This window comes from Choloepus didactylus, chromosome 6 (genome assembly GCF_015220235.1).
Source record: "Choloepus didactylus isolate mChoDid1 chromosome 6, mChoDid1.pri, whole genome shotgun sequence".
Classification (NCBI taxonomy): domain Eukaryota; kingdom Metazoa; phylum Chordata; class Mammalia; order Pilosa; family Megalonychidae; genus Choloepus; species Choloepus didactylus.
The window spans coordinates 110,874,248-110,898,370 of record NC_051312.1 but is presented as its reverse complement, the minus strand read 5'-3'; the positions used below and the strand labels follow the sequence as shown (position 1 = coordinate 110,898,370).

At 36.5% G+C, this 24,123-nt stretch overlaps 1 protein-coding gene across 1 annotated transcript in view; it reads left to right on the top strand.

The window, feature by feature from the left end:
• SESN3 (sestrin 3) overlaps positions 1–24,123 on the top strand; it is an 89,358-nt gene that overhangs the window by 48,863 nt on the left and 16,372 nt on the right. The window contains exons 2-6 of the mRNA XM_037841163.1: positions 12,105–12,170; positions 14,790–14,987; positions 17,096–17,278; positions 21,122–21,358; positions 22,720–22,894. Of these exons, the coding sequence (XP_037697091.1) occupies positions 12,105–12,170; positions 14,790–14,987; positions 17,096–17,278; positions 21,122–21,358; positions 22,720–22,894 (859 nt within the window). The remainder of the gene's footprint in view (positions 1–12,104; positions 12,171–14,789; positions 14,988–17,095; positions 17,279–21,121; positions 21,359–22,719; positions 22,895–24,123) is intronic.

Below are 24,123 nucleotides of genomic sequence, written 5' to 3'. Positions count from 1 at the left end.
ACCAGCAAGCTCCTTCTGTCTGAGCTCTTATATAGGGTTCTAGTAAACTAATCAAGGGCTATGCTGAATGGGTGGGGCCACACCTCCATGGAAATTATCTAATCAGAGTTATCACCTAGTGTTGATTGGGTTACATCTCCATGGAAACAACCTAATCCAAAGGTTCCAACCTAATCAACACTAATACATCTGCTCCCACAAGATTGCATCAAAGAACGTGGCATTTTGGGGGGACATAATACATTCAAACAAGCACAATGTCCTAAATGCCTTTATACCTCTTTTTATTTTTTAACACTAGAATCAACATTTTAGAGAATTTTGTTTCTTCTCTTTAGTGATTTGAAAGCTGTCATCACAGTAAGATTCAAAAGAATGGTATCTCCCAACTCTTCTGCCATTGTAGTTAATATGTTAATTGTATTGTTTTTTCCAGTTTTAACATCCAAATAAATTTTTCATCTCTGTGAAGTTACTTTAATACAAATTTATTATACTTATATTCATTCCTGAACTTTTAGCCATTTTGTATCTTTGCATCCTCCCAGTAGCTGAAATTGGGGTTAAACAATCTTATGGAGCAGTGCTGTACCAAGAAGCTTCAGTGATGATAGAAATGTTCTAGATTTGCACCATCCAGCATAGTACACCACTAGCCATACGAGGCTATTGAGCACTTGGTGTGTGGCTAGTGAGATTGACAGTGAATTTTTAACTTCAATTTCAATTAATTTAATTGAAATAGTCACCTGTGACTAGTGGCTACTCTATTGGACCATGCGGCTAAAGAAGCTCAACTCCTTGGTTTTTGGTTTTGGTTTTTCACAGAAGCTAAACAAGGTATGTGATTTGAAGGCCATTGTATGAAATTTACCAGTATGATCAAAGTCATTTATTCCCAAGAATAAATATTAGCTTTACCTTAGACTTAAGGCAAGGAAAGCCTAGCAATATTATTCCTCAAAATTAGTGCACCTGGAGGTTATTTTCACTTATAATATAGAACAGCCTTTGAATGTTTCTATTGCAATAGCATCTGTTGAGAAGATATATAATATAGCTGCTCTAGTTGGGTGTGTGTATGTGTACTTTTTACTGTAGGGAAAATTGGTAGGAGAAAAATAAAAAGATTACCTTAGTTTTTATTGTCTTTTGCATTTTTTACAATACTTTTCATATGTAACTCTCTCAGCAAGAGGAAGAGCTAAGTCCTAGAATTGACATTATTCTCAGTTGTGAGAAAATATTTTCCAACATAAAAGAAATTCTTAGGGTTGAGGAGGGGCTGTGGAAAGGGTGACTTAGAGATTTAGCAACCCCGCTATAAAGTTGTGCAAAGGCCACTGGGAGCAGTTATTGCACTTGGCAACTGTGAGCCAAGTTGCTAGTATGTGTGTGATTTTTTTTTTTTTCAGTTGTGGAAACATATATACAGCCTAAATCTTCCCATTCCAACCCCTTCCTAGCCTTCCAGTAGTGGGATTAATCACCTTTAGAATGTTGTAATGCTCTTTCCCACCATCCATTACTAGAAATTTCCCTTCACTTCAAACAGCAACCCTACACTCCTTTCTTAACTCCCCATTGCCCCTTCCCCCGTTTCTCTTAACCCAAACTCTACTTTTCATCTCTATGGTTATATTCTCTGATAGTTTCTTTGTGTTTACTGTGGGGCTTAAAATTAACCTCTTAAATCCCTATCAGTCTTGTTTTTCTTTGATACCACCTTCCCTTCAATAGGACACATAAAGTATGTTCCTATACTCCTCCATTCCCCCACCTTTATATAGTTGTCTAAAATTACATATTTTACATTGAGTTCAAAACCACTGATTTGTCATTAGAGTTTGTGTAATTTATATCATGTAGGAAGTAAATAGTGGAGTTACAGTTCAAAAATTATTACTTCTATTTGTATTCCATTGTGGTTGGAGAATGTGCTTTGAGTATATTCATTTTTTTTTTTTTTTTTTTTAAATTTCTTGAGGCTTGTTTTATGTCCCAGCTTATGGTCCCTTCTGGAGAAAGACACGTGACCACTAGAGAAAAATGAGTGTCCTGGTGCTTTGGGATGTAAGGTAGTATATATTTCTGTTAAAATTCTCTATATCTCTTTCTCCTTTCTGTTGTTTCTCTGTTGGTAGGGCTCCCTTTAGAATCTGAAGTAGAGCAGGTCTTTTATTGGCAAAGTCTCTCAGCATTTGTTTGCCTGTGAAAAATTTAAGCTCTCCCTTGAATTTGAAGGAGAGTTTTGCTGGATAAAGTATTCTTGGTTGGAAATTTTTCTCTCTCAGAATTTGAAATATGTCATGCCACTGCCTTCTCTCCTCCGTGGTGGCCGCTGAGTAGTCACAACTTAGTCTTATGTTGTTTCCTTTGTATGTGGTGAATTGCTTTTCTCTTGCTGCTTTCAGAACTTGCTCCTTCTCTTCAGTGTTTGACAATCTGATCAGAATATGTCTCGGAGTGGGTTTATTTGGATTTATTCTATTTGGAGTTCGCTGGGCATTTATGCTTTGTGTATTTATATTGTGTAGAAGGTTTGGGAAGTTTTCCCCAACAATTTCTTTGAATACTCTTTCTAGACCTTTACCCTTCTCTTCCCCTTCTGGGACACCAATGAGTCTTAAGTTTGGATGTTTTATTTTATCTATTGTTTCCCTGAGATCCATTTCGATTTTTTCAATTTTTTTTTCCCCATTCTTTCTTTTGTTCTTTCATTTTCTGTTCTGTGGACTTCTAGGACACTGAGACATTCTTCAGCTTCTTCTAGTCTTGTATTGTGAATATCCAGAGTCTTTTTAATTTGGCCAACAGTTTCTTTTATTTCCATAAGATCTTCTGTTTTTTTATTTACTCTTGCAGTGTCTTCTTTATGCTCTTCGAGGGTCTTCTTTATGTCGCTTATATCTTGGGCCATGGTCTTCTTGATGTCCTTTAAATCCTTTGCCATGTTTTTGTTCCTCGATTGTATTTCTTTGATTAATTCTGCGAGGAACTTTGGTTCTTCTGATAACTTGATTTGTGTGTTTGGAGTTCGATTCTCCATATCATTTGGTTTTATCATATGCATTGAGATTTTCTGTTGTTTTTGGCCTCTTGGCATTTGCTCTGCTCAACAGGGTTCTTTTTTTTAAAAAAAAAAAAAAAACAACCTATCTAATTTTTCAGAAACACAGTTTGGTGATGTACACTTTCTCTAACTAACCAGCAGATGGCGTCTGTGAGTCACCTATATCCCTCAAGTCAGTTCTCCACCTTGTCCCCATGGTGTGTGGGGAAATGATTCTTGTGGGGTCCAGCTGGAGAACTCAGCCTGGGTGTGTTGCTGGAGCCCTGTGCCCTGAATGCGGGGTGCTTGTACGGGTGGCCAGGGAGGAAGGACAGCCTCAATATTAAAATCCTCCTGGTTCCCAGAGATTCAAGACTGCCGCAAGAGTCCAAGCCTTCATTTCATTTCAGCCCCAGCCCCTCTCTCTCGCTGTCCCACAAACCACCGGACTTAGCGTAGTGTCCCTGGGTTCTCCGAGCAGGTCCCCCCACCCAGCCACGATCCTCCAGGACCTCTGCCAAGGGAATGCCGTGCTACGTCACCAGTGTGCGCCATCCCTCAAGGGAAGCCCCGGGCCGCCGGGCCGTGCCGGCTTGCTTTCAGCCTGATGCAAGAATGGTCGAACGGGGCATCTCCACACCCCCCTCCTCGCACAGTTCCTCCCTCCCAGCTCCGGGACAACTGGCAGGGCTCTGGGCTGTGGGCACGACCCTGGGCAGGAGTTTATCCAGCCCTCCCGGGAGCGAGCTGGTAGCTGCGGAGTTTCTTTTGGCTTCCGGCTCTCCCCTCTGTTCCTCCGGCCCTAGGGATATCTGCAGCGGGCTATCTTCCAGGCCAAACACCGAGAGGCCGGCCCAGCCCCCTCTTGCTGTGTTTTACTGCGTGGTTCCCACAATTGCAGCTGCAGCTGCTCCTGGGTTTTTCCCTTTTATTTTTTTTTTTTATTAAAAGAGCCCGTCGTACTGGCACAAAGATAGACATATAGATCAATGGAATCGAATTGAGAATTCGGAGATAGACCCTCAGATCTATGGCCGACTGATCTTTGATAAGGCCCCCAAAGTCACTGAACTGAGTCATAATGGTCTTTTCAACAAATGGGGCTGGGAGAGTTGGATATCCATATCCAAAAGAATGAAAGAGGACCCCTACCTCACCCCCTACACAAAAATTAACTCAAAATGGACCAAAGATCTCAATATAAAAGAAAGTACCATCAAACTCCTAGAAGATAATGTAGGAAAACATCTTCAAGACCTTGTATTAGGCGGACACTTCCTAGACTTTACACCCAAAGCACAAGCAACAAAAGAGAAAATAGATAAATGGGAACTCCTCAAGCTTAGAAGTTTCTGCACCTCAAAGGAATTTCTCAAAAAGGTAAAGAGGCAGCCAACTCAATGGGAAAAAATTTTTGGAAACCATGTATCTGACAAAAGACTGATATCTTGCATATATAAAGAAATCCTACAACTCAATGACAATAGTACAGTCGGCCCAATTATAAAATGGGCAAAAGATATGAAAAGACAGTTCTCTGAAGAGGAAATACAAATGGCCAAGAAACACATGAAAAAATGTTCAGCTTCACTAGCTATTAGAGAGATGCAAATTAAGACCACAATGAGATACCATCTAACACCGGTTAGAATGGCTGCCATTAAACAAACAGGAAACTACAAATGCTGGAGGGGATGTGGAGAAATTGGAACTCTTATTCACTGTTGGTGGGACTGTATAATGGTTCAGCCACTCTGGAAGTCAGTCTGGCAGCTCCTTAGAAAACTAGATATAGAGTTACCATTTGACCCAGCGATTGCACTTCTCGGTATATACCCGGAAGATCGGAAAGCAGTGACACGAACAGATATCTGCACGCCAATGTTCATAGCAGCATTATTCACAATTGCCAAAAGATGGAAACAACCCAAATGTCCTTCAACAGATGAGTGGATAAATAAAATGTGGTATATACACACGATGGAATACTACGCGGCAGTAAGAAGGAACGATCTCGTGAAACATATGACAACATGAATGAACCTTGAAGACATAATGCTAAGCGAAATAAGCCAGGCACAAAAAGAGAAATATTATATGCTACCACTAATGTGAACTTTGAAAAATGTAAAACAAATGGCTTATAATGTAGAATGTAGGGGAACTAGCAATAGAGAGCAATTAAGGAAGGGGGAACAATAATCCAAGAAGAACAGATAAGCTATTTAACGTTCTGGGGATGCCCAGGAATGACTATGGTCTGTTAATTTCTGATGGATATAGTAGGAGCAAGTTCACAGAAATGTTGCTATATTAGGTAACTTTCTTGGGGTAAAGCAGGAACATGTTGGAAGTTAAGCAGTTATCTTAGGTTAGTTGTCTTTTTCTTACTCCCTTGTTATGGTCTCTTTAAAATGTTCTTTTATTGTATGTTTGTTTTCTTTTTAACTTTTTTTTCATACAGTTGATTTAAAAAAGAAGGGAAAGTTAAAAAAAAAAAAAAAAAAAAAAAAACAAGGGAAAAAAAAAAAAGATGCAGTGACCCCTTGAGGAGCCTGTGGAGAATGCAGGGGTATTTGCCTACCCCACCTCCATGGTTGCTAACATGACCACAGACATAGGGGACTGGTGGTTTGATGGGTTGAGCCCTCTACCACAGGTTTTACCCTTGGGAAGACGTTTGCTGCAAAGGAGAGGCTAGGCCTCCCTATGGTTGTGCCTAAGAGCCTCCTCCTGAATGCCTCTTTGTTGCTCAGATGTGGCCCTGTCTCTCTAGCTAAGCCAACTTGAAAGGTGAAATCACTGCCCTCCCCACTACGTGGGATCAGACACCCAGGGGAGTGAATCTCCCTGGCAACTTGGAATATGACTCCCGGGGAGGAATGTAGACTTGGCATCATGGGACGGAGAACATCTTCTTGACCAAAAGGGGGATGTGAAAGGAAATGAAATAAGCTTTAGTGGCAGAGAGAATCCAAAAGGAGCCGAGAGGTCACTCTGGTGGGCACTCTTACGCACACTTTAGACAACCCTTTTTAGGTTCTAAAGAATTGGGGTAGCTGGTGGTGGATACCTGAAACTGTCAAACTACAACCCAGAACCCATGAATCTCGAAGACAGTTGTATAAAAATGTAGCTTATGAGGGGTGACAAGGGGATTGGGAAAGCCATAAGGACCACACTCCACTTTGTCTAGTTTATGGATGGATGAGTAGAAAAATAGGGGAAGGAAACAAACAGACAAAGGTACCCAGTGTTCTTTTTTACTTCAATTGCTCTTTTTCACTCTAATTATTATTCTTGTTATTCTTGTGTGTGTGCTAATGAAGGTGTCAGGGATTGATTTGGGTGATGAATGTACAACTATGTAATGGTACTGTGAACAATCGAAAGTACGATTTGTTTTGTATGACTGCGTGGTATATGAATATATCTCATAAAATGAAGATTAAAAAAAAAAAAAAAAAAGACATAATGCTGAGCAAAATAAGCCAGGCACAAAAAGAGATATATTGTATGTTACCACTAATGTGAATTCTGTGAAAAATGTACAATGTTTTATACTGTAGATTGTAGGGGACCTAGAGATACCAATTAGTGGAGGGGGAATGATAATCTAATAAGAACAGATAAACTATGGAGGGTAATCTCAATGTTATGGGAGTGCTCAGGAATGATTATGGTTTGTAAACTTTCTTGGATATAGTAAGATCATGTTGGAAGCAATAGAGTTATTTTAGGTTTTTTTTTTTTTCTCTTATTCCTTTGTTTTCTTAGGGGTAGTTAATTTTCTTGGGGTATGGTAGGAACATGTTGGAAGCAATGTAGTTATTTTAGATTATTTGTTTTTCTTACTCCTCTGTTTGGACATGGTTTATTAATTTTCTTGGGGTATGGTAGGAACATATTGGAAGCAAAGTAGTTATTTTAGGTTATTTGTTTTCCTTAATCCATTGCTTTGTTTGAAATATTGTGGGGTTTTTTTGGTTGTTGTTTGCCTGTTTGTTTTTAATTTTTTGATAAACAAAGTTAAAAAATTGAAAAAAAATCAGTAGAAAAATGGGAGTAAAAACTAAATGACAAATAGGGTGGGATGGGGGGATGGTTTGGGTATTCTCTTTTCACTTTTATTTTTTATTCTTATTCTGATTCTTTCTGATGTAAGGAAAATGTTCAGAAATAGATTGTGGTGATGAACACATAACTATATGATCATACTGTGAACAGTTGATTGTATACCATGGATGACTGTATGGTTTGTGAATATATTTCAATAAAACTGAATTTAAAAAAAAAAAAAAACAAAAGAGCCCGTCGGTCTCCAGATGCCAAACCCTGGCTTCCCCAGATCGCCGCGCGGCTGCAGGACTTCCAGCCAGCTTACTCACTCGTTTCAGAATGCGGACTCCCAGTTTCACCAAGTATACGGCCCCTGTGGATCTAACAGACCTCGTCCAGCTGGCGCATCGCTGTAACTGGTCCTTATCTAGTGTTTCTCACGGAGGTGTTCCTTCGCCCTGTCTCACCCAGCCGCCATCTTGGTTTCTCCCTGTGATTGTATAAACTGCGGAGGAAAGTGAGGAAGAACAGCTGGTTGGGCATACATCAGTTTAAACATGTTTGTAAGGTACTAATACAAACGCCCCAAAGCCAACTGAAGCATAGAGAAGAGCTAGCTCATGGCTAACTGTAAAAGTTTCAGGAGTCAGTTATATGACTTACTCATTTTCGTATTTCACAAACTTGTTTCTCCCTCATCCCCCTCCCAATATAATGACTGCAACAAAATTCTACTGAATTTTGCAAAGACAATGAAAGCCATGGAAGAGAGCAGTGGATAGCAATGAAGGGCTTGTCTTGGAAAAGTGTAAGCGTGGTCAAAGAAGTAATGGATCTGGGTGGTTCAGTGCCATGGAAGCTGGGCAAGGGGAGAGTGGTAGACAGGTAGATCTGAATTGTGTGAGGAGGTGAGAAGGCTGGGGTTAGGAAAGATCTCAGCTGTGGTCTGAAAAGTGTGCTTACATAAAAATGTCCTTGATACTTTTCTGGAGACCATAATATGAGCAGAAATTGGGACAGTTGGAACTGGCTGATTTTTCTTCTCTTCCTGACTTGCCGTTATGTGGGTTCACTCTTAACTTAGTTTAGGGCATTTCTGCAATTACACTAAAGTGCTTGATTCTGAGATTGAACGGGTGTGACCATCAAACCAAAAGGGCACCAAAATTTCTGAAGAGGTGATTTAAAAAAAAAAATCAGTTGAAGAATCTAGAGCAGCGCTGTCCAGTAGAACTTTCTGTGGTGGCAGATGGAAATGTCTGCACTGTCCAGCAAGGTAGCCATAGCCACATGTAGTTATTGAACACTTGAAATATGGCTAGTGTGACTGAGGAACTGAATTGTTAATTTTATTTAATTTTAATTAAGCCATATGTGGCTGATGGCTACTGTATTGGGTAGGCCATGTCTAGGAGTCTTCAGAATTCATTGGGTTATGAAGGAAGTAGGAACTTGGTCGCTGCACATATTGAATTTGAAAGAAGAGTTGAGGAAAGGTATTATAATTTGAGCGGAACTCCAGTTTGTGGTTTTAAGTAAATGTTTTGGGTATAACACTATCCTCCTCCTTTCGTATTTGATCTTACTGACTTTAAAAACCTGCAGAGATAGAAAGTGGGTGGAATCAATAAAAACTTTCAGAGTAAAAGGAATTTAAAGTAGAATATAAGAGCTACCTTGATCATTTTTAAAGTTTTGTTTTCACATTTAACTGTGCAAAGCAGCCAATGGAGACAATAGTAGAGTCCTTACTGAAAAAGATGCTCATTATAGAGAACTAGGCTGATCATTTCTATAGTGGTGCCATTTTAAAAATATAATTGAGTAAGGATATGTGTTGTTAAAATTGAAAAACAATGTTAGTCTTCCCTTCTCTTCAGTGAATAAGCAGCTCTCTTAGATCAGATCTTACCTTCTTTCTCCTGGGCTACTGCAGTAGCTTCCCAGCTGGTTTATCTGCCTCAGGTCCAGCGGCTAAATCATACCCCGCCCCCCCAAACTGTATTATTAAAAACACAAATCTGATTCACAATTCTGCTTTAGAACTTTTAAATACAAATAAGCATACAATAAAAAGTTTCAAACAAATTTTGAAATACTGTATTTCCCTTTTGAAATTAATGGGTTAAGTGGACGTTTTCTCAGTGATGAAAATAAAATTGGCAAATCATTTTTGTTCGCATATTGGCAGTTTGCAATGAGAAATTTAAAGCTATTTATAATCTACAATCTAGTAAACTCACTTCTGGGAATCTTCCTTAAAACACTATCCTAAATACCAAAAAATATGCCACAGTATCTTTTTACACAAAGATGTTCATCATGAAATTATTTACAGTAGTGAAAATTGTACATGACTTAAATGTTCAACAACAGGGAAATGACTAAGTAGATGATAATTGCTAAAATGATGCCTTCCCACATCATTTTGTGTAAGCTTCTACTATGGTATATATTATATGCTATAGTTAATTATATGTATTTCTACTAATCTAATCTGTGTTCCCACTGTGCCTAGCACATTATAAATGCTCAGTGAATGCTTGCTGAATAAATGAATGCACAAATGAATATTACAAATGAAACCAAGTTCCAGTTGCTTCGTATCAACTGATAAAAACTAAAACATGTTATGGTCATTTAAGTACAGTACCTTGAAGTTCCATTAATAAGGAAAATGTATTTCAGATTTAAACTTCTATTCAGAAAATATTTTTGTAGGCAAAATAACTATTTCAAATATTTAAAGGTAAATTTGATTAATAATGTATCAAATATGGTGATTTTTATAAACAAATCATTAGGAACTAATCATTTTATGTTTCCGACGCCCCCTTAGACACTTCAGTATAAAAGGTTTTATTTTTCTCCCATGGCTTGAGAATATTATGTATTTTTTGTCATTTTAATACCTTTGTTTTAACTCACTATTGACATTTTTCTCCTTGATTGTCCTCATAATCAGTTTCTCTAAGTTATATGTTCACTTGCAGTGATCAGTTGTTGTCCAGGTAATTGCTTTTCACATACTAGTACATCAAGTCATATATAGTATTTTTATTCTTTGTTACTTAGGGAGGCTCACATAGGGAGGAAACTGCTAATTTCTTTCAAGTTATTTTGCTGGGTAACCTAGATTTTGGGTGATGTAGGCAAGAAATACCCATATTAGAAATGCTCAAGGACTCCATTTTATAGTGCTGTCTTCATACGTGGCCAGTAGATTGAGATCTATTTGCCAGCACTTTATATAAATATAACCTAGATGCCTAGTTCTTTCTGAAACCTTGGCAGTTTAAGGTTATCATTGTTTAATGTATTTATCTCAATACCACCCTGCAAATTGATAAAGTCTGTGTGCTAGGCTCATGAGTACAGAGACCGTATCTGTTTTGCTCACTGTCTCCCCAGAGCCTATCATTAAACCTGATTAGAGACTCAAAAAATGGTGAGTGCCTGACTGCCTACTTTGGCCAATTCATTTTGTAACTGCTTCCTAAGGAGTGCAGGCATTTAAATGACTATTTTGTGTTTGGTAGGCTCTTTGATTATAATGAACAAAAAAGGACTCGGATTACCTTTCGAAGAGAGAGAGAGACTGACCTACAGAAATAGAGACTTTGATAAGGTTTTCCTTTCTCTAGTGAATCCACAGAAACTCCAGTGGTTGTTCCTGAGAAGCAGGTATCTGTTGATACCAATTCTGGTGTTTCTCCATTGTGGTCTTTGTCTCTTTTTGCTGCTGAGTGATGCTTTGTTTCTCTTCTCTCTGTCATATTACACTACTTTCCTATAACTAGTTCCTAGTTCCTAGAGACTACCCTTGTCTCTGTTTGGGCAGGACTTTTGCATCAAGCCACCCAAAAGGCTGCCTACCAGCCTCTGTGTTGACTGGTTAGGGTCTGGGTGTTAGTCTGAGGCCAAGGGACAGGGTCATGTGGAATAGATCTTGCCATTCTCTGGTAAGGAACCACCTACAGCTACTTCCTCAGCTTAGAGGTTTTCTCAGGAGGGCTCCATGTCATCTAAAGCTTAATACGCTATTCATCAATAGACATGGGCTCCTCAGCTTTCTCACCCAGCCTTTATATTCTTTATAAACCACGGCAAAGTCCCTATTTTTCCTTAATGACTTTGGAGGGCTTCTCTTACAGAACTTTAGAATATTGCTTTCATTATAGAAAATAGAGGGGCCATTTCCCCCCATCTCTTCCCCTGGCTAAGTTACATGAGAGCTTCCCTGTATCTGTTCATCGTCCTAAACATGCCTGTGGAGAAAGAAGCTATTCCATAATGGGAATTTTTGTGACTTATAAATAAACACACAGAAATGGAGACACCAAAATATTTTCCTATTAAAAAATATTTAACAACTTTAAAAAATAGTACTCAAACATACCGTTCACAATCTACCATTGTTAATACTAACAGAACAGCAAGTGGAACTATAAGAATTGCCATATTCTCAATGCTTTAAATGAAGTTAACTTCTGTTTCTCCAAGCTTTTTATTTTCCCTAAAGTTTCAAAACTTGACATTAGATACGATTATTGCTCTTTTATTCAGAGGAAAATCATGGGCCAAATAAATTGCCTTGGGGAGTTACATGTAATCCTCTTTGAATTTAACCTTTCCTTTAACTTCCATACTCATATCTGACAGTATACTAGTGTACTATTAGAGACTATTATATTATGGATGTTAATGGTTTTTAGTCATATCAAGTATGGGCTAAAAAGCTGTGATGTAGAATATGACTGAGTGAAGTGACATTTTGGGAGCCTCCCGTGCACCCTGCATGTTGATGGGAGTTTATACCATATCTCATCTGCATGGTGGCCCTGGTGGTTTTCTTCAATCTGACATCCAACACTTATTTTGATTCCGTGTAAATTCTATTTATTTATTTAGGTACTTCAGTGATAAATGTGCACCAATTTAACTTTTCTTAGAAAGTCATCATTCATACAGAAAACTTTTCTTTTAAATACAGGATAAAAGAATCAGAGTATCTCAACCTTTGACCAGAGGACCAAGTGCCTTTATTCCAGAGAAGGAAGTAAGTGTATCTGTCTTCAAGTAAAGTATGATAAAGAGTAGCTTAATTGTATCAAAGAATATCTCCGTCTTGAATAGAGAATACGTGTTTTGCTCTTGAGTTTATTCAGTGTGTCAGAAAACCACAGAGATATTTTCCTTTCAACTTTACTTAAAAAGGTAAATGTATAACAATGTACCTCATTATTTTAAAGTTAGGTAGTACTGCAAGGTTATAGTAATATATATTTAACCATCTTTGACTTCAAATATAACTTTTCTGATCAAAGCTCTGAAAAATAAAATCTAACGTTAACCTTAAGACTTCCAGTTGTAATAGGACCACTGTTTCATGAAAATTGTAGGTTACCTGGATATTAAGAAAAGATATTTTGAAATGAAAAGGTAAGTTTCCCAATTATTTAAATAAATTAAACCTATTAAATAAATAAAACATGTTGTTACATCGCTAGTAGTAGTTAACTCTTTTCACTTGTTTCTAAGTGAAATGTCACATGATCTCTAATTTAAGTTGACACCCCTCCCTTTGTGGATGTGGGGGTCAAGGTGGTAAATGCAAGTAAAGAGAGGTTATAAAATGACACCAAGGAGACTATAATCAATGAAAGATCTCTGCTGTGGGTATAAATGTCTATGAGAGATCACAGTAAAGTATAGTACTTTCTAGATTCTTAGATGCCTCTCAAATAGGTTTGGGCCAAGAAAAGGTTAACAACCACTGAGCAGTTTTTATCTGCTTCAAGGAGTTATTAATTTATAATGAATGCAATTATGTATATTGATTCACTAGTTACTGTAAAGATACCATTTATTTTAAAGCACCAGGATTATTCCTGTATTGTTCTGCAATTAGTCAACAGACATTTATAGGACACCTACTATGTGCCTAGCATTGTCTTAAAAGAAGGGACTAGTAAAATTAGAATGCCAGAGTCAGCAGTTCCTTCATTTTCATATCACTTTTTTTAGTGACCTAATCACTTAAAGAGAATTCCAAGTAGCAGTAATATTGTCAACTCAGTGACAACATTCATTCTAAGTGGTAACCACACATTAGAGAAACTACTGTGCTTCTATTTCCCTCATATAGCTTAGGGGCTGCTCTTGCAGTGATGGCCTGATATATATTAAAGACTTGCTGAAACGCAGTCATTTTCACATTATATATTTGAAGATAATCTGGTGTGCAGAAGCTCCTGCTGTTTTCAGGATCTGTTGCATCATATAAATCTGTTAATGTGGCTTAGGCATCCAGGTAGAAGAAAGTTCTGCAGGGGAAAAACAAAATAAAAACAGCAGATATCCTATCCCTAATAGTTTGTGATCTGTCTGGATCCTATTATAATTTAAACTGTCATCTTAGTCCCTGTAGTAGACAAAATGGGGAGAAATGGGCAAATGAAATATATTTGGCTTTATAATGAGCTGAAGTGAAATTGTCTCTTTTTTATATACCATCATAATTAATATTTCCTCACAATTTACATTTGATATTTCCTTCTTACGTGATATTTCCTTCAGGATTAAATTTCCCTTGGTCAGTAGTGCATTTTTTATAATTTATACTTATTTTTCACTGTGAAGCCAGCCTTTAAGGGTAAGCGGAGGCTCTTAATCACCATGTGGAGCTTCGGGAGAATGTTGGTCTGGACTTAAGAGACCTCGATCCTAGACCAGGCCCTGCTATTCTCTAAGTATCTGAGCTGGAATGATGATGATCAGTTTCTTCACCTCTAAAATAAAAAGCATGTCCTTCTTACGTCTAGCGCTCTTATTGTAAACTACCAATAAATAATGAACCAATCCTAAAAATACACATCTCTCATCTCATGTCAGTTAATTCCCACCGAGCTCTGTCCTTCTACAAGGTGCTAATAAGCTCTTAACACCTTCAAAGCCAGTTTTTGGTTTGATGCCCAAACTGTCATTGAACATAAAGCTACATCTAAATAAGCTGTTTTTTAAAAAGCTCTCTTGATTTCTGAAGATGGAGAAAGTCCATTTTTTTATTACTTACCTTGATTTTGGTAATTTATATAATGGGCCCAAAATAGGAATGACAGTATTCTAGTGTCTTATTAATGTTTTAATTAACACTTTCCTACAAAATATATTTTCCTCCATCCCTAGAAAGACTTCGGAAAGCTTTTTTTTTTTCCTGTTGAATAACAAAAACAAAGGGTCAGACTGAAAATAATAGTCTAAAGATAATGTGATTAATTATTGTCATAGACTGTTGAGATAAAATTGTAAATGTATGCAATCAAATGCCTCTGCTTTTGCCTTACCACAAATTAATGTGACAATGGCCAGGATGTGGGCCCTGAAAATCTGTCTATGTTCCTAGCAAAACAGATGGAAGCCTCTTTTCTCCAATTTCATAGCTGTGTGTATAATGTTTGATAATTTGACATTTGTTGTTTAATAAATTTGTGATATCAGAGCCAAAATTGAATGGCACTTTCTTTTTTATGTCTGTTTCTGGTATGAGCAACTTCGTAATTTCAGTTTCTGTTAATAGCAAAAGAACACTCATTTGTTTCAATAGTGGCATCATTTTATGTAAACCAAGGGTGTGTTTACTTCTCAGTAATTATTTTGTTTTGCTTTTTGGGTATAGGTTGTCCAAGCAAACACCATAGATGAACGCACTAACTTTCTCGTGGAGGAATACTCCACCTCCGGGCGTCTGGACAACATCACACAGGTCATGAGTTTGCACACTCAGTACCTGGAGTCTTTCTTGAGGAGCCAGTTTTACATGCTGCGCATGGATGGTCCCCTTCCTCTACCGTACAGGCACTACATCGCGATAATGGTAGGGCCAATTTCCATATCTTCCCCTAATTTCATATCTTCCTCACTTAGTCTTTTTCTTGTCTAAAATTGTGTGTGTGTGTGTGTGTGTGTGTGTGTGTGTGTACAGTTAAGTAAAATTTTATGGAAATTAGAATTGAAGAAGCCTGTGGCATTTTGGATAACAAATCCCTTGGAAACCTCTTCAATGCTTTCAACCAATTAATGTACGGAATGTTTCTCATTTAATTTTCAGTAAACACATTTTTCATATTTAATCTCTTACTATTAAAGAGCTTGTAGGGTCTAAAATAATATCCCAAGAGTGTTGTTTTTGTTCTTGATATCTTGTTTTTATTATTGATAAAAAACAGGTTGTTTGAAATATTTTATTTAGACATTTTGTACATGAAGACTATCACTAATTTGGTCAAATTAAAGAAAAAGTATCAGCATTAATGGAAAATCTGAAGGGAAGAATTCTTAAATGATTATAACACTTCTAGATAGAGTACTTTGTTACAAAATTGTTAACTATTCCATGTTATTTGGGGGTGCGAAAGGATAGAATTATGAATTGGGCTGATAGCAAGAATGAGAAGGCTAAAAGAAGCACTGCTACAGTTTGACTATTACTGGAGAAAAAGAGGAAAGGGAACATGATAAAAATGTCATATATTTGGAGAGGTTAGTGGAACAGCTGGGCTGACAGAGCTAGCAGAGCTCACCAGGAGTTAGCAGAGTAGTTTTTACCAAGTTTGATTTGACATCTCTTTTATGCTCTCACTGAAGTTTTAAACAACAATAACAAAAAGATCTGGGCAACAATCTGTGTTTTATTGAATGATGAATTTCACTAAGTCTATAATTTTAGCTTAAGGTTTTGGTGACAGTAAGGCTGAAAGCAGACCAAGAATGATCATAACTAAGAGAAGCAACATGTAGAGAACAGAAAAAATATAACAGTATTACTTTACTGAGAAGTAGCCCTGAGGGAAGGAGAGGTCAAAACTCTGCTTTATGGAGACCATCTTCTTGACCAAAAGGGGCATGTGAAAGGAAATGAAATAAGCTTCAGTGGCAGAGAGATTCCAAAAGGAGCCAAGAGGTCACTCTGGTGGGCACTCTTACACACAATTTAGACAACCCTTTTTAGGTTCTAATGAATTGGGGTAGCTGGTGGTAGATACCTGAAACTATCAAACTACAACCCAGAACCCATGAATCTCGAAGACAATTGTATAAAAATGTAGCTTATGAGGGGTGACAATGGGATTGGGAAAGCCAAAAGGACCACACTCCCCTTTGTCTAGATTATGGATGGATGAGTAGAAAAATAGGGGAAGGAAACAAACAAACAGACAAAGGCACCCAGTGTTCTTTTTTACTTTAGTTACTCTTTTTCACTTTATTATTCTTGTTATTTTTGTGTGTGTACTAATGAAGGTGTCAGGGATTGGTTTAGGTGATGAATGTACAACTATGTAATGGTACTGTGAACAATCGAATGTACAATTTGTTTTGTATGACTGCGTGGTATGTGAATATATCTCAATAAAATGAAGATTTAAAAAAAAAAAACTCTGTTTTACATGGACTTATCAAATTGTCAGTATCAAGGCTGATTCTCACTGCACAGGAGGGAAAGAGTCGGTGAGCTTCAGTTTTAACCTAATAGGGTGAGGTGCACAGTATGACTGGAATCCCAATTACCTTAAATGGGATAAGAGAACTACCCAAATTAGCATGAATTCTGAGTTGGTAAAATACTAGATAGAGTTGTTATTATGTTTTAAATAGAATGCACTAAATGTTATTTACCATAATGAAAAAACAGCCACTATTTCGGTAATGTAGCTAGAAAGTGGGCTCTTGATGGACCTATGCCATGTTCTAGATGAGGAAGCAATTGGCTTCATATGGCATTTATTCATGGATGCATGTATCAGATTCATGTATTCATTCAAAATCTATTGAAGCCTTGTATTAGAATTTTTAGAAGGGATACTCTGTAAGAAGAGAATTATTGGCTATAAAATTATTAACTCAATCTAAATTATTCATTTAGAAAGAGTGGAATGAGACTATACCATGATTGTTTTGCCATGAACTCTTTTCTTTGTGTTTTAGGCTGCAGCTAGACATCAGTGTTCTTACCTAATAAACATGCATGTGGATGAATTTTTAAAGACTGGCGGTATTGCTGAGTGGCTGAATGGTTTGGAATATGTACCACAAAGACTGAGAAATCTTAATGAAATAAATAAGCTGCTAGCGCACCGACCCTGGCTGATCACAAAAGAGCACATTCAGGTATTGGATGTTTCTTTGAAATAAAAGACATTTACTAATGTTTCTAACTAAAAATTAATTTTTAGTTAAGTATTTTGCTTATGGCTTAATTTTAAACACTTGCATGTTAGGAACATGGAAAATGAAAAATAGTGTATTAATATGTGTAAAAAGATAAATGTAAAAAGTCAGTGGGTTTAATTCAAGTAAAAAATGAATAGTTCTCCTGTTTAAGTAATCAGTAATTAGCTTGTACAAGCACTTTGGTGAATGGGTATGAGAAAAGTTGATTTCTGTTTTCAAGCAGTAGGTAGAACAAAGAAAATGTGCTAGAGTTATAGGATGCCTGAGTTCTCATCTCTACTCTGTTACTCACAAATTTGTGAATTTTAGTAAGTTAACTTCTGCCAGCCTTAGCTCCCTCCTCTGTAAAATAAGGGGGCTGGATTAAATGAGTTCTAAACTCGTCTGGGTCTAATTTCACAATTTTAAGATTCTCAAAAAAATAGTTTTACAAATAAAAATTGATTTGCCAGCTGGTGTGTGAATGTTTAAATCCCAATTTAAAAAGCTTAAATAAGAAATAGAGATGCAATTGGCTAGAGCACTTGCACTTTAAAAGGACCTGCCTTCAAGGGCCTCTAGGGTGAGGAAATCATGCACCAAGCTTGGCACATGGTAAGTATTCAGTAAATAGTAGCTATGCTCTAAGTTAGTATCAGTAGAAGCATTAGTTATTTAAAATCCCTGTGTCTAATGCACAGAAATGTCCTTGTTTCTTTGATTGCCTTATTTAACTACATTTGTTAGTTATTTGCCCAGTCATTTAACCAAACTTAGCTTTTTTCAATCTGTATACTGTGAGATTTTGACTATCTATCTGGGAATCGGTGAAGCATAACACTATCCTGAGGATTATGTTCTGGTTTGATAATATGTCAGTGACATAAAGCAATTAGTCATTATTTTTATGATTTATCTTGATTACTTTGTGCCAGGTAAGTTTGGCGGGTCTAAGAAGATACAGACCTTTCTCTTAGACATGCTGGGAGTCCAGGAGAGGAAAGACAGTGCATTAGTTATGTAAGGGTTTAAGGATAAAGAGAATGGGATTGCAGAATTGTCATTAGGAGTAAGAAAAGGTTTCATGGAAGAGGTAATATTTGAACAGGTCTCAAAGAATAACTGAAAGATTTCAAGTAGAGGAGGGCATTCCCCAAAGAGAATGGAATATGCAGTATTACAGAATGCCAAAAGAGTGGCTAAGAGCTCAGGATCGCTGAAGTGTAGGGATGTTTATGTAAAGCGAAGGATGGGAAAGGGGAAAAATTGGGTTCATATTGTATGACCCAATGAATATTGAATTAAACAGTTTGTGTTTTATCTTTAGAAAGTTATGGACCCAGAATTATATTATGGTACCCCAGGGGGTACATAAGGCAATCTTTCAAAATATTACAAAATATTATTCATGTGTATATGTATTCTTATCCTTTTAAATTTCTGTATATGAGTGTTTTATAATACTAGTATTATAGTATATGTTATATAACTATTCTATATAAAGTATGTAAGTATATATTAATTATAGTAATTTATAAATAAATGTACATATTGGAGGTTGGACCAGCCAACCTCCAATTGTATATACTTATGGAAGTATATACAATCATAAGAGTTTGAAGGTCACTGTGATGGAGAATCAAGAATCATTAAAAGTTTTTGAGCAGAGTTGTGACGTGAGCGTATTTGGTGATTTGAAAGATAAAATTACAAGTGGTACAAAGTAGGAAGAAGCAGGGAGGTCTGTCATAAAACAATAAGAGTAATCTACCTGAGATGTGATGAAAAAAAGCAGTAAGGAGATAAAGTGGAGGGGTCAGACTGTAAGGATTATTCTGCATGAGAAGAAACAGGATTTAGTGACTGTCAGGATCTGAGGATGGAGAAAGGGAATGGAGAGGAGAATGATTCTATGGGTTCCACCTTGGTGATGGGGCAAAAGGCAATGCCATGGACCAAGATAGAGCGTTCACAGGGCTAAGCACAGAAGATTATGATATCCAGTTACTAAAAGAAATTACTTAAGGTAAAGGGTGGATTAGAAAGAAAATTGGATAGTTACTGACAAATAAGCAGAGGTCATAGCGAAGGAAGGAATGATCCATTCAGGGAGATACAGTACAAGAAAAGAAGGTCATGGATAAAACAGGGCAAGCCAACATATTAGAGGTAAGTAGGAGATGAGGCTGTGAGGGAGATGGAGAGAGAGACCTGTCCCAGGGTAGTAAGAGTACCCCCCCCCCAAAAAAAAAGTAGAATTGCTTAAATCAAGGGAAATTAATTTCAGGAAAGGAAGAAGTGAAGAATGGTGTAAATTCTGCAGAGATTGAATAGGATGTCAGATTTGGCCATTTAGAGGTCATATGTGACTTTTGTGAATGTAGCTTCAGTAGTTTGCTTGAAAAAGAAACCATATTATAATGAATAAAGAAGTGGGATGAAAAGGAGGTGAGAAATTAGAGATAAGTGTCGACTATTCTTTTGGGTTTAATGATAATCCTGCAAAGATTGGCATTGTAAGTTTGATAAATTCTTTTGGAAAGCTCTTTGGCATTATTATCAAAAGTTATAAAAATATTAATACTCTTTGCCCTAGAAATCCTATTAGTCAGGAAATGTTTCTGAGATATGGGCAGAGCTGTAGCATGAAGATGCTTTTTGTAGTGGCAAATAAACAACAAAAAAAATTTGGAAGCAGTTTGAGTGTGTGACAGTAAAAGGAATGGAGAATTAATTTTGTATGTCCTTTGTGCAATAGCCCATGCTTAAAAATTAATAAGAAAACTGCACATGTCAAAATGTGAAGCTTGAAAAGCAAAAAATACAGATGTATGTGCTCTGATTATAACTGTATAATTATGCTTATAAAAATGAAGATTTGTAAAAGTTATATTAGGGTGGTGGGATGTGACTGATATCCCCTTGTTTTTCTAATCTTTTGGTAATTTATTAAATTACATATGTGTGTGTATGTAGTGAAATAATGAGAGTTAAAGCAAAAGAATTTTTTTTTTTTTTTTTTGAGGAGTGAAGGGAGCCAAATGAGTTTTAGATTTTGAAGAAGAGAGGGGCAAAAGATGCATACACACACACCCCTGAGAGAGAAAAAGAAAGACTGAGAGAGAGACAGAGAACTGATGGGAGAGAATCCCTCATGGATTAATTGATTGATGGGATTGGCTCATGGAGAAGGTGGGGTGAGGGAATTACTCTTTTTAATGGCTTTGTGATTCCATAATTCAGCTAAAGGGTCAAGTAAAATAGCATATAAGAAAGTACTTTAAATTTTTTTAAAATTCTTATTCCAATCTGAGGTGATATTTTATAGTTGCTATCATCTACTATAGTCTTTCTCCCATTAAAGAAGATATTTAAAAGATAACCAAAAACTTGCTTAGTGAATTTGATTTTTATGTGATTTTATGGGAAGACGTTTCCAAAAGCCTTAAACTGAATGGTTTTTCTAGTTAATGTGTGTGATCCCTTCTAGCCTCAATGTTCTATGACTCTCTAAAGAATATCATTAAAGAAGCATGATATATACAGGTGCTTTGCAAGCAACAGTTTCATTGTATATATAAAGGATTTAATAAAAGGAACATAATTATATTTAGATTTGATAGTTTTAATTTAGCATTATTTGACCAAAGCTATGTCTATAATACATGAAGCAGTTTTAAAGGGGAGTTTTAAGTTTTATTACTGTAAATGACTATAAGAAATTTGGTAGATTGTCAATGCTTTGTAAAATCACTTTGTAGCATTCTTTGATTTTCACATTTACTCGCTTTCTCATTTCAGAAACTTGTCAAAACTGGAGAAAACAATTGGTCTCTGCCTGAACTTGTGCATGCCGTGGTCCTACTGGCACATTATCATGCCCTGGCAAGCTTTGTTTTTGGTAGTGGAATCAATCCAGAGAGAGATCCAGAAATCTCCAATGGATTCAGGCTAATATCAGTCAACAATTTCTGTGTTTGTGATCTCGCCAATGACAACAACATAGAGAATGCCTCCCTTACAGGAGGCAACTTTGGGGTTAGTTTTCTTTCCATTTTTCTTTGCTATGTTTTCTTTTTTTTACAGGCAAAATTTAATCCTAGTACCTCTGCTTCATTCCTGTTCACACCTCTGTGTGGTCAGGTGTCCCACAGAGCCTAACCTGGGAGTCCCAGTCTGCTTCTGTCTAGACAAGTGGGGGGTCATGAGCCAAAAGGCCGTGGGGCTTGAAGTTGCTGGGTTCTGGTTTGTTATTGGGTTCTTGCCTGTGGAGGCTAGTTAGTGTACTTTGGCATAAATTTTAATCAGTACCTATCCCTAGGGTATTTTCATTTTCAGCCTAATGTCTAATTATGAATGAAAGGAGTTTCTTCTTCTCTGTTAAAATGAAACTTAGGCTACCCAGGACGACTGAGGAAAAGTCATCTTAAAATCTGAGGATGTGGATCATATCCATATAGACTTAGAACACAACCAGCAGACTTATCAAGAGGCTGGCTGGTCATCACTGGCCATTAATTAGGCGTTTGACCTTCTTACTGAGTCAGTTAACCTCTCCAGGGCTCAACCTCCTTTTGTGTAAAATGAGAGTTAACATGGAAAAAATCTTGGACTGGGCATAAATTTTTCTTTTTCTTTTTTGATGTTGAATGTCTTCTATTTTTTCCTTTATTTTTATTCTTACAAACACTCCCCATTCTTCTATCCCCGTCATCCAGTTAAACGCTAAACTGCTTTCGATCTCTATGAATTTGCTATTTCTAGTCATCTCTTTTGAGATGATTATGTTTTCTTTACTATTTTTGCTTTGAATTTCTTCACATGAAAAATAACCTAGATAATTTGTCCTCTAAACATATATTATATACTTGAAATAGTTTTGCATTATTTTTATTACTGTAAATATGTAACCAGTACCTAAAGGTCTTTTTTCTTAGAGAAACATTTGAAACAAATAGGCATTCCTACACACCATAGAGACCCAAACAATGATGCATTCTAGTGATCACAGGCTTTTAACGTTAGACCCTTTGAACAGCAGATCTCAGAATAATGTATCTGTGTCTATAAGATGTTGGAACAACCAGTGGCTATTTTATGACAGCAAAAAGTAGGAAATTTGAGGCTTCGTTTTCTTATAAACTGTAATATAATTTAACATGAAAACATGCTAGAATTCTAGATCAAATATACCTACATTATAAGTCAGTCACTTATAAAAGGTCTGTATTTATAACTGAAGCAAAAACAATAGGCTTCTGAAAATGTTTGACTCTTGTGATTTTCTTTGGAGTTTAGAAAACCTGCTTAGGAACTTTATCCATTCCACTAACCTTGGGAGATGGCAACATTTTGGGCAATTTTTAATGATAATAACATCCAACATTATCTGATTATAGATTGTGGACTCTCTGAGTGAGCTAGAGGCCTTAATGGAAAGGATGAAAAGGCTTCAAGAAGACAGGGAAGATGATGAGGCATCTCAGGAAGAAATGACCACTCGTTTTGAGAAAGAGAAGACAGACAGTCTTTTCGTCGTCTCTGGAGATACGTTTCACTCATGTCCTCATTCAGGTGCTTTTTCCACCCTCTTTCCCTTTTAATAGTTCTTAGAACCCTGACAGAACAACCTTCAGTATTTTCCAAATGGAGATATAAAAATGAATCTACTTTTACCTTCCTTTTATTTAAATCTCCTCCTCTACCTTATCCTAATGCTTTCCCTCTTAGGCTGGTAAATCTTTGAACATATTTCAGGTTCAGTTGAGAGGAACTTACAGCTTTGTAGTTAATTCATGTAGTCATTACTCTCTCCTTGATAAAATCTTATTCAAAGCAGGCCACTTGATTACAAAGTTAGATAGGAATATTTAATTCATTCTACTTAGTGTTTTTTTTTTTAAATAACTGATATAATAAAAAAAAAAAAAACCTTGCATAATAAGAAAAACATTAAACACCAGGCAATTTCTCACTAATTCAACACATACTTTATTTTTCTTAATGCATTTTTTTTACTGTGAACTTTAACATATATAGATAAGTGATAACTTCCAAAGTACAATTTAACAAGTAGTTAGAGCGCAAATTTCAAAGAATGTCATGGGTCCCAAGTTCTACCCCTTCAGCTATTTCTATCATTGTAAAATATAACATGCCTACAGAAAGGTGTTATCTTTCAGTGCACAGCTCAACAAGCAGTTATTTAGCTAACTTCAAAAATTGTTCTGGTTACAGTTGCACAGTTTCAGTTCTTTCCTTATTATGCAATATAGGGTATGTACAGAAAGGTGAAGACTTTCAAAGCACAATTCAATGATAGCTATAAAGCAAATTTCAAAGGATGTCGTAGGTTACAATTCCACCATGTCATTTACCTCCTTCCAGCTATTCCAATACCCCAGCATATATATATATATATATATATATATATATATATATATATATATTTATATTAAATTTCTGTATCTATAGACTTTTGTTAAATATCTTGTTTGTTGCTACCCCTTCCTCTCACTTAATCCATTTCTCCATCTTCAGGGGTGTCTAGGCAGTCAACACATACTTTAAGCAATATTAATTAGATTGTACAAATTAGTCAATGCAGCACCCCCATTGATACGTATGTGTGATTGTATGGTTGCATGTATATGTGTTCATAAAATATCATTTCCTTTTTTGTGGGAGAGGAGTACATTCCCACACTGCTTCTTTTCCAGATTAGTTCTAAAATTACGTTTCACTTGCATTTGCATTTCTTTGGAATGTTATAAAAATGTATTATTTTAGGCCATTTTCTTAGA